Source organism: Mauremys reevesii, linkage group 3, assembly GCF_016161935.1.
Source record: "Mauremys reevesii isolate NIE-2019 linkage group 3, ASM1616193v1, whole genome shotgun sequence".
Lineage (NCBI taxonomy): Eukaryota > Metazoa > Chordata > Testudines > Geoemydidae > Mauremys > Mauremys reevesii.
Window position 1 is genome coordinate 108,091,082 of NC_052625.1, and position 17,477 is coordinate 108,108,558.

General features: G+C 43.5%; 1 protein-coding gene and 1 long non-coding RNA gene across 5 annotated transcripts in view; one reads left to right on the plus strand and one right to left on the minus strand.

The window, feature by feature from the left end:
- The window catches only part of LOC120400693, a 30,468-nt gene that overhangs the window by 9,130 nt on the left and 3,861 nt on the right, over nt 1-17,477 (plus strand). The window lies entirely within an intron of this gene.
- Nucleotides 11,475-17,477, minus strand: part of PDE7B (phosphodiesterase 7B) — a 259,623-nt gene continuing 253,620 nt past the window's right edge. For both annotated transcript variants that reach the window (XM_039529600.1, XM_039529599.1), the window contains one exon: nt 11,475-17,195. In XM_039529600.1, the coding sequence (XP_039385534.1) occupies nt 16,978-17,195 (218 nt within the window). In that variant the 3' untranslated portion in view covers nt 11,475-16,977. The remainder of the gene's footprint in view (nt 17,196-17,477) is intronic.

Sequence of the window (17,477 nt, forward strand, 5' to 3'; positions counted from 1 at the left end):
TGGACTCACCAGGGATTGGTGGGGTAAAAAAGGGGGAGGGGAATGAGTAACTCTTCCTTGTTTTAAGATCCAAGGAGTTTGGATCGGTGTTCACCAGGGAATTGGTGGAGGAGTCTCTCAAGGCTACCCAAGGAGGGAAAGGTTTTTGTGGGGGGAGACAGAGTTTTCCAAATGACTCAAATATTTGGATGGTGGCAGCATACTGATCTAAGCTGGTAATTAAGCTTAGGGTTTCTCATGCAGGTCCCCACATCTGTACCCTAAAGTTCAGAGTGGGGAAGGAACCTATGACACTTGCCCTCTCTCCTTCTCAATCAGTGACGAACGTCAGGGCTGCCTCTATTGTCTGGCACATATTTCTTCAAAGTGCAGTATTTGTCACTCGTTCTCACCCAGAACTCAAGAAGCCTGTGAGCGTTGCCTGAGAAAGCACCTGATGGACAAGTCTTTGAGGCACTTTTCCGATCCAGGCCTGTGTGTCAGTCTCAACTAACGAGCAGTGCCCCTCCAAGCATGTGCCTAGGAGCAGAGCCTCCAGTACCTAAGCCCAAAGACTCTTCTTTTAGGGATTCCCATGAGAATAGAGGGCACTCTCATGGGCATAAGGACAGATCCCCATTGAGGATGGTGTATAAGAGATGCACTCCCTCCCAGAGCCTGTCCAGGTTGGGTGAGACTTTTTGCATGGAACCTAAAGAACTGACTCCACTAAACTCCCCCAGATTGGAAGCCAAAGCACATAAAGAGAAAGATCCACTGGTTCCATCAGTCACCCGGGTACCGAAGCATGAGGACCGACATTTGCCAATTCCTTGTATGAGTGCTGGTCTGGACTTATTGTCAGTACCGGCATTTTTTCCCTAAAGACCACTCTGCTTCTGTGGATGCACTGGGTCCATCGGACTTGACTGCTGGAACCCCTCGGATACTGGGGCGTATAGAGACTTACATAACACTGGAGGATATATTCCTCCCTTATCCATAGTATCCACTTCTCTCTGCCCTGTCTCTCTTGAGGAAGAGTCTACATTGATGTCCCAGGAGCTGTCTCACCTCCAATTGTCTGGCAGGAGTGCTTCAGTACTGATGGTCGCGCTGCTACAAGTGGAGCAATTTTCAGGCTCAGATGAGTCGGATGGGTTAGCAGCTTTGGTATCTCCATGGAGACAGTTGAGCCCTGACAGACATTTATGGAGTCATGTTCGCTATTCCTCCGGGTACAACCTCCCCAGGGACTGTACGAACCAATTTCCTGGAGGTCCTCCGCAACTGATCATCCCCTTCTTCTGGCCTTATTGAGGTCTGTGGGATCCTTATGGCAGGCATAGGGTCTCGTCTCAAGAATCGTATTGCTCCTCTCCCTCCTGCCAACCACAGGAAGAGGTTGACCTGCATCGGCAGGTACCAATGGTTCTGATAGGTGTCTTCATCATCCCCAGATGAAGTGGGCGCTCCTTCCTCTCTGTCTCCACCGGATGACCATAGTGCCGTGGTGGACAATCTGTGGCCCGCGAGCTGCACGTGGCCCATCAGGGTAATCCACTGATGGGCCGCGAGACAGTTTGTTTACATTGACCGTCCACAGGCATGTCTGCCTGCAGCTCTCAGTGACTGTGGTTCGCCATTCCCGGCCAATGGGAGCTACTGCAAAGATGTTGCCAATGACCTCCAGATCCCGTTGAGCGTCCTGGACTTCCTCCAACACCAGCTCCTGGATATCTTGCAACCTCAAGGACTGAATAAGGTGGCCCTCCCAATGAATGAGGACATCCTAGAACTGACCAGAGTGGTTAGGCACATTTCAGCATCCGGTGCCCTTACCCTGAAGAGAGCTGAGAGGAGATTTTTTTTTTTGTTCCCACTAAGGGAACTGCATTTTTGTTCTTCCACCCTGCTCCCAACTCACTGGTGGTAGAGGCAGCTACAGAAAGGGCTCGGTTATACTATCAAAGGACCACCCAAACAGACAAGGGATCTAAGAGGCTGGACCTCCTGGAGAGACAGATCTTTTCCTCTGGAGGCCTGTAATTTCGTGTCTCTAACTACCAGACTCTACTAGCGAAATACGACTTGAATAACTATTCCAGGCTTGCAAGCTTCCCACCTTCATAGACAAGCTTCCCACAGAGGATAGAGCCTAATTTCAGTCCTTTATAAATGAGGAAAAGATAGTGGCAAAACAGTTCACCAGGCCACAGTGGATGCAATGGATACACCTTCCAGAAGTCTGTCCAGTACCTTAGTCATGAGGAGGGATTCTTGGACGCAATCATCTGGGTTTCCTAGAGAGGTCTAGAACACCATCCAGAACATCCCCTTTGATGAATTGAATCTCTTCAATGAGAGATTGCATGAGTCCCTAAATTCATTAAAGGATCAAGACTGACTGCATTCCCTGGGGGAACTCCAGCCCCCAAGAGGAAACAGCAGACGCAATATTATAGACCAAGGCCACCCCCTCCTCATGAACCTATTACTAGTGTCCAGCTGAGCATCTGTGAAAATGCCAGAGGATTCAAAGGCTTCACTTCTCAGCCCCCTCTATCTTCACAGTCTCTATTCATTCCCATCCACCTGCTAAGGGCCACTATTGGCGTACCAGTCAAGACCTGCCTACTACTACTGATGCTACCCACCTCTTCCCCCATCATTTTTGGGGGCTGTTTCACACAACTGGTGGATGATCATAACAGATGGTTGTGTCTTGAAGATTATCCATCTGGGATACTTCATACAGTTCCTCTCCTACCCTCTTCACACGCCCCCCCATTGGGTTTGGGGACCATTCTCATTAAATGATTCTTCAACCAGAAGCAGAATCCCTTTTACACTGAGGAGCAGTAAAACAAACCCCACCTCAGTATCATGAGTGTGAGCTCTACTCCCTGTATTTCCTGATTCCCAAAAAAGACAGGGGGTGGAGACCCATTCCGGATCTTCAGAAACTCAACATCTTTATTTGAAAGGTGAAATTCAGGATAGTTATGTTGGCATCGATCATTGCCTCCCTTGAGGAGGGGATATGGTTCGTAGCTCTCAACATGAAGAACGCATATTTCCATATAGACATTTATCCCTCACATAGGAAATTCCTGCATTCTATGGTAGGCCAGGAACATTCCCTGTTTTAAATCCTCCCCTTTGGGCTAGATAAGGCATCCAGAGTATTCACAAAAGTTTTGTCTGTGGCAGCAGACCACATGAGAGGCCAGGGCTACACAGTTTTACTATACCTAGACGATTGGCTCCTGGTAGGTCACTCATGTCAGATGGTCAGGTTGGATGACAAAGTTTCTCATTCAGTTTCTGACAGCACTAGGATTTGCATAAACATCTGTTTTATCACCCCCAAGGACGATAAACTTTATAGGAGAGCTGTTGGACTCTGTTTCCATGGGAGCAATCCTCCACACAGACAGATTTTGTATAATGAGCAACCCAGTTTCCCACATTGCCCACAGGGTGAGCACTACACCATGCAGGTGTTAGGCCAGGTCGCTGCATAGACCTACATGAGACTTTTCACCAGGTTCAATTTTTGATAACTGCAAGCATGGTTCCACTCGATCTATTGGCTGGAAAGGACCACATCGGCTCCAAGGTGACCGTTCCCACCAGAGTTATAGCCTCGCTGCCTGGTGGTCAAACCTAGGAAAGGTCATGGTGGGAGTTCCCTTCAAACTTTCCATCCCGAACCCAGCATTGTAACAGATGCCTCCCTCCTCGGGTAGGGTGCTCACCTGAACAACCCCACTGCTCAGCGTACCTGGACTCCGTGGGAGGCCAGACTGCACATCAAGATGCTAGAACTGAGAGCGGTCTGCCTTGTGCGCCAGGCCTTCCTTCCACTCACATGCTCATTCCATATATAGATGATGATGGACAATATCAACACCTATATAAGCAGTGTGAAGCAAGATCTCGTCCCCTCTGCCTGGAAGCCATCAAACTCTGGAACTGGTGCATCAGGAACCACATCACAATACAGGCTGCTTGCCTTCTGGGTATTCCTAACTCCCTAGCAGACAAACTAAGCAGACGCTTCTCAGTTGACCACAAGTGGGAGGACCATGACACTGTCCTAAATGAGAGAGTCACACAATGGGATACACTGCAATGGGATCTCTCTGTGTCCCAAATGAACAGAAAGCTGCCCCTATATTGCTACAGAGGAGCCATAAGCTATGGCTCGCAGGTGACACTGTCCTGGACAAACGACCTCAGCTATGCCTTTCTTTCCATCCCCCTGCCTCCACAGGTCAAGGGAAGTTATGTTTGCAATGGAGCCAGCGTTGTTCTCCTAGCACCCTGCTGCCACTGGCAGCTCTGATTCACAGAGCTTCTGATGATGTCTGCCCACCCCCTAATCAAGATCCATCCATTCCCGGACCACCTAACCGAGGATAGGAGAAAAATCAGATACCTCAGTCCAAGTTCACTTCAATCTCATGGCCTGAGGTTTGGATGGGCTTCAGACATAGACTGCTCATACTCTGCTCCTGTTCAGGCTATCCTTACCCAAAGTAGGCAGGATTCTACTAGAACCAGCTACCTGGCCAAATGGGGGCACTTTTCAGCCTGGACACATTTCACCAACATTCTCCATACATTGTAAGCATTCCAGTTGTTTTAGATTATCTCCTGTCCTTGAAGACCTCAGGTCTCTCCATTAGTTCTTTGTGAGTCCGCCTCACAGCGATGAGTGCCTTCCTCCCTCCAGCAGGTGAATGTTCTGTCTTTGCTCATCCAACTACAGTACAGTTTATGAAAGGGGTAGACCGTCCCACTAGTGAACAAACCTATACCTTAATGGAACCTAAATCTCATCCCGTCACCACTCACCAGTCTGCCCTGTGCACCGATGGCAACATGTTTTATGACCCACCTGTACATGAAGATGGCATTTTTAGTGACTATTACTTCATCCAGGAGAGTCAGCCAGCTTGGTGACATTATGGTTGCTCCTCAGTTTTTCACAGAGAAAAGGTTTCTCTTTGCCTATACCTTAAATTTCTCCCCAACGTTGTTTCTGAATTCAACATCACTCAGAGTATTGACTTACTTGTATTTTTCATGAAACCTCATGCTTCTGCTGAAGACAAGAGACTTTACTCCCTTGATGGCCAGCATGCCCTGGCGTTCTACCTGCAAAGAACCAAACCCGTTAGACAATCACTGAGACTTTTTATTGCCATAGCAGAGAGACTGTGTGGGCAAGCGATATCCTCCCAGAAGATTTCCAAGTGCATTTCAGGGTGGATCCTAAAGTGCTACAGGATAGCAAAAGTCCCTACCTTGGGAGTGTAACAGCTCACTCCATGAGAGCACAGGCCACTTCTGCAGCACCCTCTATGACATCCTGCTACAAGACATTTGCAAGGTGGCCACTTGGAGTTCTTTCCACAAGTTTACTACTCTCTATGCCACTGCCAGTGGTTTTCAACTTATTACACATTGTGGGCCACAGGGGCCAGGTGGCAGGGCAGCCTTGACCCTTGCCATGCGGGGCTAGGTGGTTGCCCCAGACTCCGCCACGTGGCTCCCTGACCCCGGAGCTTGTGGGGCTGGGTGGCTGCCCTGGGCCCTGACCCCATGGGGCTGGCTGGGAACCACAGATCTCCGACCCTGCGGCACCGACCCGGACTCACACCACGCGGGGCTGGCTGGCAACCATACCCCCCGCCCTCTGGGCAGTGGGGCACCCAATCAGACCCCTCAGCGCCGGGCAGTGGGGCAACTTGGACTCGTCTGTGCCAGGCAGCTGGGAACCCTGCAGACTCTGGGGACGCGGACCAACCTTTACTACACAGCTGAGCTGGGCCACAGCTGTGTGCTAATTGGGCCGCAGCTTGAGAACTGCTGCTCTATGCTTTAGTTCATGCCTCAGCTATGGATGCAACAGTGGTATCTGCAGTACTGGAAGCGTCTTTGCTACCGGCTTCCTCTCACCCACCTCCAGTCTGAGCACTGCTTGCCAATCCTCCATGTGTGAAATACACATAGGGACTATCACTCAAAGAAGAAATGGAGGTTACTTACTGTAACTGGAAGTTCTTTGAGATGTGTTGTTGCTATCTGTATTCCAAGGCCCACCCTCCATTCCTACTGCTTCGGATCCTGTTGGATTGCAGTAAGACAAGGAACTTGAGAGTCATCAGCTCTCGCTGTCTCTAATATCCTCAGTCGGAAGCACGAGGAGACCTACAGCGCCTGTGCGAGCCAACCAATGCTGCTTGGAAGAATCTCTGGTCTTGGGTGCATAGCACATATGTACCCATGTGTGGAATATAGATAAGGACCATGCACCTCGAAGAACTTCCTGTTACAATAAGTAACCTCCATTTTAATTAGATGGATTCTGCACATTTGCACTCCCCAACTACCTTTCTCCACTATCTCAGAGTCCTACTTACCAAGGGCTTGGGAATGTGAGGGAAGGAACTCAGGCGGCTGGAGTGCCATGCCCTTTTTTATACTTTCACTGTGGAACTTTTGACGTTCACTGAAGGGAAGGGTGGGGGAGGTGCACGAGTGCTCCAATTAGTTAGAATTCTACCAATTCAGGTTGCACCAGTTGGAGCATCCCATGAGTGTGAATATGTGTTGGTTACCAAAGAACCTTGGTTACAGCTAAGTAACCTTCATTTATACATCTAGGAACAAGGAATGCAGGCCACACCTACAGTATTGAGGGTCTAAGTCCTGGGAAGCAGTGACTCTGAAAAGCATTTAGGAGTCATAGTGGACAAGCAATGGAACATAAGCTCCCAGTGCGATGCTGTGGCAAAAAGGGCTAGTGCAATCCGTGGATGTATAACCAGGGGAATAATGAGTAGGAAGTTCGTTTTACCTCTGTATACAGCTTTGGTGAGACAGATGACCACATTTTAAAAAGGAGACTGAAAAATTAGGCAGTGCAGAAAAGAGCCACTAAAGAGGTTTCAAGGCTGGAGAAAGTGCCTTACAGTGTGAGACTTAAAGGAGCTCAATCTGTTTAGCTTATCAAATATAAGTTTTTGAGAGGTGATTTGGTTACTGGGTCTAAGTACTTTAACAGGGAGAAAATACCAGGTACTTAAACAGCTCTTTAATCTAGCGGCGAAGGGCATAACAAAAACAAATGTCCGGAAGTTGAAGCCAGATAAATTCAAATTAGAAATAAGGCACAATATTTTAACAGTGAAGGTGATTACCCATTGGAACAAACCACCAAGGGAAGTGGTGGATTCTCCATCGCCTGATGTCTTCAGATCAGGATTGGATGCCTTTCTTGAAGACATGTTTTAGTGATTGGACTCAATACAGGGGTAACTGCATTAAATATAAGGGCCTGTGATATACAAGAGGTGGGACTAAATCATCTAATGGTCCCTTCTGGCCTTAAATTCTGAGTCTGTGAAAAATGTAAAAATGTCCCATCCATTCAATTGCTCTCCACCAACTCTCCAACTCTCTTTGAAGTCCAGAATGCTGATTCCCATCTTCGCAAAATGGGGCATTCCGACTATCAACCTGTTTGAAACAAGAAACAAGACGTGCCATCAATTTTGATCATGAGCAGCTCTCAGGCTCCTTAATCAACACCTTCCACCTCAACTGTAGATCAGCTCTTCTATATGCCCGCTCCTGAACTCAATAATCCCACAGGTCATTCTGAAGCAGAAATTGGATCATGCCAGACTGATTCTCATCACACCAGCTTGGCTGAGACAATGTTGGTTCTCCAACCTACTCAGTCTGTCGACTTAACTTCCCATATCTCTTCCTCTTTATCCCGATCTACTGGCTCAACACCAGAGTCGAGTTTTGCATCCAGCATTCAGCACTCTGCATCTTGTGGCATGGATGCTGCGTGGCTAGATGAGGAAGAGGAACCATGTTCGGAAGCTGTTCAAGTGTTGCTTAATAGTAGGAAGCCCTCTACTAAGCAACTTTTTTTGCCAAGTGGAAGTAATTTTTTCAGTGTGGTCGCTAGCTTGGGGAATTCAGCCAATGCTGGCCTATATTCAAGACATTTTGGAGTGCCTGTTACATGTTGTATTCTGGTCTTTCATTCAGTTCACTGAGAGTTCACTTAGCAGCTGAGTGTTTCATCTGCTCATCCAAGGGAAGTCAGTTTTCTTGAACTCCATGATAGTGAGCTTTCTAAAAGAGTATTCATTTCATCTCCACCCTCTTGTGAAAGAGCCAGTTCCGCTGTGGGACCTTAACACTGTCTTAGGTGCCCTTATGGGACCTTAATTTGAGACCCTGGAAACCTTTTCTCTGTCCCTTCTGTGCTAGAAGACAGCCACCTTTGTTGCTATAACATCTGCAAGGAAAGTAGGTGAGCTGCAGGCCTTAATGGCAGTGCCTCCATTCATGCAGTTTTTCAAAGACAAAGTGGCTCTGTGGCCATATCCAGTTTTGGTTTTTTTGGTCACAGTTTCATTTTAATCAAAGGATTTACTCACCTGTTTTCTTTTCTAAACCACACGCCAATCTGGATGAACAGTGACGTGACACATTTAATGTGAGATGGTGCTTGGCAATTTACCTAGAGAGGACTATGGCTTTTTGTGCATCACCTCATCTGATGTCTCCTATGCAAATCAAATGAAAGGTCAGAAGGGTCTTTGCACAAATGATTTCCTGGGTGGATATCTTTTTATTATATCAGCAAATAACATAGCTCAGTCCATGCCTCTACAGAGCTGGTAGGGTCATTCAACGCAGGCCCAAGTGACATTGATAGCATTCCTCAGTAATGTTTCCATATTGGATATTTGTGGGGCTGCTACCTAGTCTGCTATACATTCTTTTACCAAGCACTATGCAGTTACTACTGTGTCTAGTGTAGTAGACTCTGAGCCCCACCTCTTACAAGTAGTGCTTGTGAGTCACCTGCAACCATTTGAACAAGAAAAGATGGTTACTGACCTGTATTGTAACTGTTGTTCTTTGAGATGTAGGTGCAGATGTGTATCCATGACCCACCCTCCATCCCCTCTGCATTAGTATCTACTCTTGATCGTCATACTGAATGAATTGAGGGGTGGCAGGGTGGTGTTGCCCTTAAATCGTCAAGGGAGGGCTAAGAGCCACAAGGCGCAAGCACCATCCCTACAGGTACTGCTAGGCAACGTTCTCCAGCTTCAGTGCACTGGGCACATGCATACTTGAGTGGAATACACCTCAGCACTCACATTTCAAAGAACAACAGTTACAGAACAGGTAAGCAACTATCTTTTAAAGTGTATTAACATTGTATAATTTGTCATTTTTGTTCCATGTTTATAGCTACACAGCTGCCAGGATTCACTTGCAATTGGGTCACTAGATTGTTATTCAGATTTATTTGCTATGTTAACATATTTTTGCCTACTTTCAGCACTTTTATTTAATTGGACCCTGAGGTATCCAGTTATACCTGATCAGGGTATCTGATGTTACAGGGACTACCAGCATGGCTTTAGTAACTCAGTTGTCCTTGTATCTATATTGGGAAAAGACAACTATGTATTCTGCTCAACATTAGCCGTTGCATACACAGCCTGTTAGCAGAATTGCCACCTTATTAATGCTGGAGGAGAGGTGGGAGTAAAAAAGATGGACCCTGACTCACTGGGGCAGTCTCAGCGTTATGATGACAAGACAGGATTTTTACTGAGAGATGTGCTCAAGAAGAGGACTGATTTTTCCAAAGTTATATTGAGATAAATACAACAGTTATGCAATTCTACATTATGTAACTGGCTAGTGGGGATGGGTCTGCTGGAAAGAGCATATGGACACAGGGCAATAATATGTGATGAGAGTTCAAGTCTGTGTCTTCAGTTGTTGAGAGTGGTTCTTAAGGTGTTTATCTCTTCTCCCTCAGTGGTATGTTGTTTAAAGCATGACTGACTGTTACGAGAGTGTATTCTATATTACTTTGCTTGCTTCCATTATGAGAGTTATGCACTGTTTCTATTGTTAGAAGGGCATGTTAGTGTAGGTATTAAGTACAAAGGAATATGTTTAATACATCAGTGAAATGGAAAAAGGAAGTTTATTGCTACTTTATGGAGTGAGGGATGAAATACTGCATTCCTGAGCTTATGTTCTGTTTAAACTTACAGATCATTATGTAAATACTAGGAACTGAAACAACCAGCTGATTATACAGAAGTGTATTTTTGCTTAAACTCCTTGGACTTCTGGCTGCCACAATTCTTGCTCCCTTTCTTCACCCCAGTACCTTCCCAAGCTGTTGAGTTGAAGTACTGGAGAAATTTTTAACATAGTTGAATAATTCTATTTGTTTAAAAGGCCTTTGACTGTTAAAGCACATTACATGTTAGCATAGGTAACTTCCAGGAGCAGTGGAGAGATCTCCTTAGTCTTTTGCCAGTGGTTTTGCTCTCTTAAAACAAACACTTCTATCCACCCATCCCCAAAAAGCAAATTTCAGCAAAATAATCCTTGGTGTCATTTTCAGGTTTTTTTTCATGTCGTAGTCCCAATATTCATTTTTCTGTAAAGACTGAACTTAATCAAATATATAGTCAACGTGAAAGACCTGCAAGCCTCGTTTGGAGTCTTTATGTATCTTTTACTGAATCTGGTCCCAGAGCTACTCTAGCATATAGTACTCATGATCTGGCAACTTGACTGATATTTGGCCTTGGGTTATCAGAAATAAATTATGATTTGTCCTAAGCCATAAAGCTTGCCTCCAGATATCAAACTGGGTCTATTGTAGCAAGGGGACTAGGACTTAAGTTCAGACCTACTTGTCCTCCCGCAATCTGTATTTTATTTGCACACATGCAGCTATTAGCTAGTTTTACAAGTACAAACTGAAAGCACCAGTGAACATTTACTGATGTATTTTAAGAATCTGTGAAATGTCAAAAGCCTCTGCTATAGGAACACATGTTAGTGACACATTTCCTTGCAATGGGAAGATAAGAATTACCTACTGGATCAGACCAGTAGTCCAGTATCCTCTATTTGACAGTGTGTAGCCTGAGTTGCTTCAGAGGCAGGTGCAAGAAACTCCACAGTAGGTAGATGAGACTTTAATTTGAGGGGGCAAATTATGTCACATTTTAGACTGTAATGGTTAGAGATTGGCTTAAGCCCTGAAGCAAGAGGTTTTTTCTCCCTTCCAAAGCTCTCATTTTATTACTAGCTGTTATAACTCTGGACATTTAGCCGTGTGGAAAATCCACATATTACATCTTTAGGACAAAGATACAGAAACAATTGACAAAATTTTTCCCTGGTGCATCTACAGTTAAATACATGGAGTCACTTTAGTGATGAATTTGGGCCACTGTGTTTCCCATAAACAATATACAGGCAAATTGGTAGCTTAGTGGGTGGGGTGGGCTGGGGGAGGGAGGAAGAATTCTAACTGCCTTGTCAAGTCAGAAAATTTTAGCAAGTGTTAAGCAAATGTTTCACGGACAACTGTTTCTTCTACCAATAAACTTCAGCTACATGTCATCCTGTGAATCTTTTTATTGTCATCCTTTGACATGATGAATACTTACAGCAGTAGGTAAAACAAAAAAGATACAGTTAAGTCTCTCGTTTAATTCTTGGCATCACTGCATAGCAGTCACAGAATTTTCACACAATCTGTTACTTCCTTTCAGCTTCTTATACATGACGTGCACACACACACACACACGAGCAGAATCCTAGTCCAATTGAAGTCAATGGAAGCTGATTTCTCCGGCACCAGGATTTAGCTCATGTAGTTGTATTAGGTATGTGTATGGCTATGTAATACATTTTACAATAAACATGACGTTTCTATACAATTTTGTGTTCAAAGATTAACAGAATATACTGTACATCCATGTCAAACTTTTTATGCTCTGCATGTAAAAGTTTGTGTACCTAAAATATAGGATGGCTTATAGCAATAAATGATTGTTTGCACCAACGGGAAAGTAAAATGTACATATTCTTGCAGTACAGCTTGCCTTTTTTTTTTGTTTTTTTTTGTTTTGTATTTGCATGCTTGGTTAGTTCAGATTTAATCTTCTACTGTAAAAACAAAATTAACATAACACAAACCTTTATGCATAATTACCAATGAATTACAAGTACTGATCTTCTGTGACACAAGTCAGGCCAAAGGGACCATCTTATATCCAGCTCAGTTCAGTGACACAGACTGGCTATCAGCAGGGAATAAATTGTGGTTGGAATGCTGACTGACTGGCCTGATGGAAGTCATCACTACTACAGCTTGTGTGGTGGTCAGCCATGACTGGGATCGCTGCTCCCATGAGAGCTGTTGGGCTTTTTTTCTTGGTTTTGGGTGACTTAGACTGTGGAGGCTACTAACACTAAGGGCTAGTGAAGTGTCTGTGATGCAATGTGACAGATGGTCCATTTCATTTAGTGTGCTGCTAGTGGTGTAAATGGAATTTCTTTCATACAACCTTACAATATAGGCTTAATGAACTGCACAAGTTAAAACAATCATAGAAAGAAAAGAGCCAGTAGGACAGCTATTCTACTTGCTGTATTAAATCAAATAGGTCCCTTTTTGGTTGGTTTGACCCTTGCTTGGTAATTGTTTTGGGTGTTGTTTGAAGAAAGATGTGCAGTACAATCCTACTTGTTTAACACATATTCTGTCACTTCTCCTTTTGTTGTGCTCCATGAGAATGCTGACCAAGCTTCCTGTGTTTCGGGGCTGGGGAGCCTTATGCTATAGCCTTTTCAATGCTTATTTGTAGGCTGTCTCCTTCATCTAAATCATGTTTTATCTGAAGCCTTGAGGTGCTCCGCAATGCACAGTAAGTCAGATGGAAAGCCAGCTCATATCATTTTTGGCCAGTCACCAACTCTGGTGACACAGATTCTAAATCTACACTCTTTCTTCCACCATGTTGTGCATAGTGGCCTACATTATTGTGTTGTGCTAATGAGTCCTTTGGCTGCTACTGTAACTTGTCTACTTTTCTTACATTTGTTTTGTTTAAAATATGAAGAATGTCTTGGGCTAAAACAGTGACCCGCTGCAATGTCTCTCTCTCTCTCTCTCATGTTTACTTCTGTATTGCTTTCCTCTTTCTTTCATTAGTGGTCTAAATGCTGATCCTCTGCTGCTATTTAAGGCTCTGATATAGCAAAAAACATGCTTATATGCTTTATGAATCAAGGCTAATAGTCTAATTAAACTATTTTCCTTGCTTTATTTAATTTTTAATTACAGCATTCACATCTACGGCAGTACATAATCGTTCCTTTAAGAAAACAAATGTGGGTTTTAACCAAGATATATATTTTTTGTGTAGGAGTATGCTTGAGAGCTCTTTTCAGTATGTGCTTCTAAAAAGCGAACCCAACTGGAAAACTCTTGAACTTGAGCTGTGCTGCCCCAAAAGGCCATCTTAGAAGGAGTAAGAATTAATGTACATAGGTCTTCTATAAAGTGTCAAATGCAGCTAATGGGACAAAAGTCCATGTCCTCCTCTTCTGTGCAAATGTTTCATTTTTCCCTACCTTTCCATTCTATTGCCCCATTCCCAGCCTGGGGTTTTACAAGTATTTCTGTGCTCCAAACAAGACAATATATAACACATGAATCAACAGTGTATATTTAGTTGCTGGTGGGGTTGAACTGAGTGCATCAAGTGCAGTCAGACGTCTTCTATGGGGAAAATAAATGGTGGAACTCACCCAGAATTCCTGCTTTTCAGCACAGAGCCCAAAACTGTCTGGTTGGCAGGCAGCTGCTCCCAGGGCTCACTTCACAGCCTTCTTTTGATGTGAACCAGTCTGGAGCACCTGAGGCAAACTGGCTTAGATAGACCATGGCTAGTATAATTCCTTTGATTTACATGTCATTTAGGTAGATGCTGAAGCCAGCCTGAATTTCTTTCAAGTATTGTTTCACTAGTAAAGGTTATTGTTTGCAACTTTGCAGGTGTGTACATTTCAGTTTCATGAAAAGAAGTCCTCATCTATTTTTAAGAGCAGCTCTTTCAATTTAGAGTAGTTAGGAACTTTAACTTTTTAAGGGTTGACATGAATAACAGATTTTAGGTGCTAATAACAAAAGTCCAGATTGTACTGTGGACATCATAGCAGGCCTCTGACTGTGCAAAGATCTGCCCCAGGATCTATTTTCTACAAACTCCTCAGAACAGCAAATTAAAGTATGAAATGCCACAATGATCTGACTATCTCTACCATGTAGCAACAGAAACAGCCGGCAACATACAATATTGAATAGACTTGTTTCATTCAAAGCTATAGAACAGCTTTAAAAAAAAGTCTTCCAAACTAACTGGAGAGAGGTTACATTTATAATTAAAAACAAACAAAAGGGAAGGGACATTCTCTTTCCCACTTCTGGAGGGACTTAGGCAGGCTTTTTATCTTCTAAAGTGCTGTTTATCCTTCAAGGGCTCGGTGTTGTGAGTAACACATGTCCTGACTTATTCTAAAGCTATGAAGTATCAGGAGGAAAAATAGGTCCTAAAAGAATGCAGCGGTGCAGGCTAACAAACAATAGAAGGGGCATTCATTTCGATAACGGAAAAGGCAACAATTGTGTTTTGGAAGGAAGGGAACATACTCTTGTTCCACTACTTAAGCAGTGGTTCCTCCCTCCCTGAATTGCAGGCACTGTTAGTAAGATCAGATAGCAAACTGCAATGTGATGTGTGTCCTGCTTGGAAGGCTTGAGGAAGAAAAATGTTCTCATTGTCCATTATCTGCTGCTACACAATATAAAATGATAGGAGAGGACCAAGCTATCTGGCCCAACATGCTTCATCTTTCCAGTGTTATCTAAATTTCACCATGTGCTTCAGTCCCCTTCTCCACTAATTGATTCTACACATATATTACTGATTACATGCATAGCCTTCTTTACTAAAACTTAGATTATGCCCTTAATTGATTGGATCTCTTATGAGTATGAAAATTTTACCTCTAACAACATTAGGCCTTTTTATAATTAAAATATCCCTTATTACCTTGCACTTTTACACCAAGAGTAAACACATCATTTTCAAACGTTCTCTATAAACTGTGTTGGCCTATGTTGCTCTCTCTCCAAGGCAATCATGTCAGACAATACAATTGTACTACTATGGAGCCTGAAATGGAGGACAGCTTTCTAACAGAAAACTCTTTCTTTAAATAAGATTGACAATCTTTTGAGTAGAAAAAATAGTTATGTAACAGCATTGCACTTGCTATCAGAGTAACACGCTAAAAACAAACACCTGACTAACACGAGTTAGTGCCCCAGCTCGAAGTCTCATCTGACTGGAGGAACTTAAGGAACAGGTTCCAATGAATGTCCCAACAGAGGATGTTTATGGGGTAGGCTACAATGCATATCTTTCAAAAATATTGGAAGTGAGAAGGGGAAGCTCCCACATAACTACTGCCAGTAATAGTTAAGCAGGAATTTACTAGATTGGCTACAACATATTTTCATTCATTAAGTGAGATTTAAAAATGATAAAAGCTGGGTAAAGTATTTTTATTAAGATGGGGGGAAATACCTAAAAACTTATCTAAAGCCTAAAAAATAAATAAATAAAAAGTGACATTACAGTTCTGCATCATTTGAGAAAGCAAATGGAATCTAGAACTGCCAGATTGCCAGGATCAAAACCAGCATCCAACCCTCACTTGGGTGTGTCTGGCACTGTAGACTACTCTGCTACTTAATAAAAAATCAAAACTCATGACTATATGTTTACCAGTTTGAACTGTAAAATAGATTGTGTAATATTGCTGTGGTTTAAAAAAAAATCTTCAGGCTTTGTGAAGCATCTGATTAGATTGAGTGTGCACTATGCCATGGATTAAACAATATGAATTCATATGGAATGCATGTGAAGTTTGCAGAAAATGCCCTCACAGGTTTCATTCTTTTATGACCTCTGCTGGAAGGCTGAAAATGAAAAGAGAGTTCAGATGCTATGATCTGAACAGCTAGCAGTGAAGGATGCTAAAAGTTAAGGCCTTTATCTGCAAACAACAGTGTATTAATAAACTCTATACCATATTTACAAATGCTTTCTCTTGTATTAAAACTAACAGTATTCTGTTCACAGTGCCATTGTTTATACAGGTAGCAATCCCATAATACTTCAGTATTTTGGCATGGGAATCAGTAGCGCTTTGTATTTACAGAAAATGTACACATGGATATAAACATGTCATTGAAACAGAGTCATCAAAAGGATAGATCTGGTAATGTTGCAAAGGTTTAGACTGTACAACACCTTCCCTTTCATTTGCTAGGGACTGCTGTTCTCTACAGGGAGCAGATATCCATCTCTTAGCTAAAGTGGCATAAAAATGATTAACCAAATGAGCCTTGTCCCACTTGAGTTGTATGTACATAGAGTTACCTCGGTCCAAGGTTTCTTGATCTGTTGTCTAGTGCACAGAATACAAAAGTTAAAAAGGTTTTTTAATTATTTTAATTATTAAAATGATGAGATTCTCTCCTCTGTGCACTCCCACTCAGCCAATGTCCTCTGAGTTCTGAAGATGCTGGTGGTTTAATGCGCAGTCCAGCTGCCAGACTTAAAACTGTGTGTATGGCGCTCTGGGCCTATATACAGCTACCTGTCACAATATGAGCCAGGGTGAATGAAATATGTTGACGTCTCCCATGCTTTCTCTCTAATCCTCCCCGTTAGTTGGTAGCCACTTACTGGCCCAGCTTCATCACTACTGAACGGAGTTCCTTATTCAAACAGTTAATGATCAGAAGTGATGAATGGCTTCAGATATATGTGGAAGGATAAGGAAGAGGAGAGAGTGAATTCAAAGGAGCTCAGATTGAAACCCAGAAGTAGGGTGGGTTTATTCATGATGACCCTTATAGCTTCTGCTTCCCTTTTTCTTCCCTTTCCACATTGTTGATGATGGCCTCGCAGTTCCTGACAATTTGGTTTACTGTTGTGACTAACAAAGAAGATGCAGCCATACGATAAGGAAGAGTCAAAACTGGCACTATGGGATGTCGCCTTCATTTAAAGTTTGCTCTTCATTTTCAGTCACTTGACCTGAGTGGTCATTGCGCTGGCTACTGCTGTGTTGCTTGTGGAGCAAACTCCTCCACTTGGCCTTGTTCCTCCTGAGATGGCTTAGCATATTTTCGGATAGGGGAGTGTCTCCTGTAAACTTGGCCCATTCCTCAAAGAGTGGCTCTACAATGTAGGTCATGAAACCTGGGGAAACACGAGACAAGACATGTAAGGAGCAGTATCATTCACCAAATGCCTTTCCCTGCAGTTTGGGTGGTTAAAGTGCAGTGAACAAAGTCACAGAACCCCAGAGACAAATGACAAATAAATAAGCCTCTAACTCACACCCTTAAACTGATGGTTATGGAATATGTATCCTCTAGGACCATTGCAAAGTCAGACTGGCTGGCTCTGTCTGTATAATAATTGAAACCTGTATAAGACAGCACCCTTTTTAGGCAACCTCCTGTCCTGAAATCGCTCTAA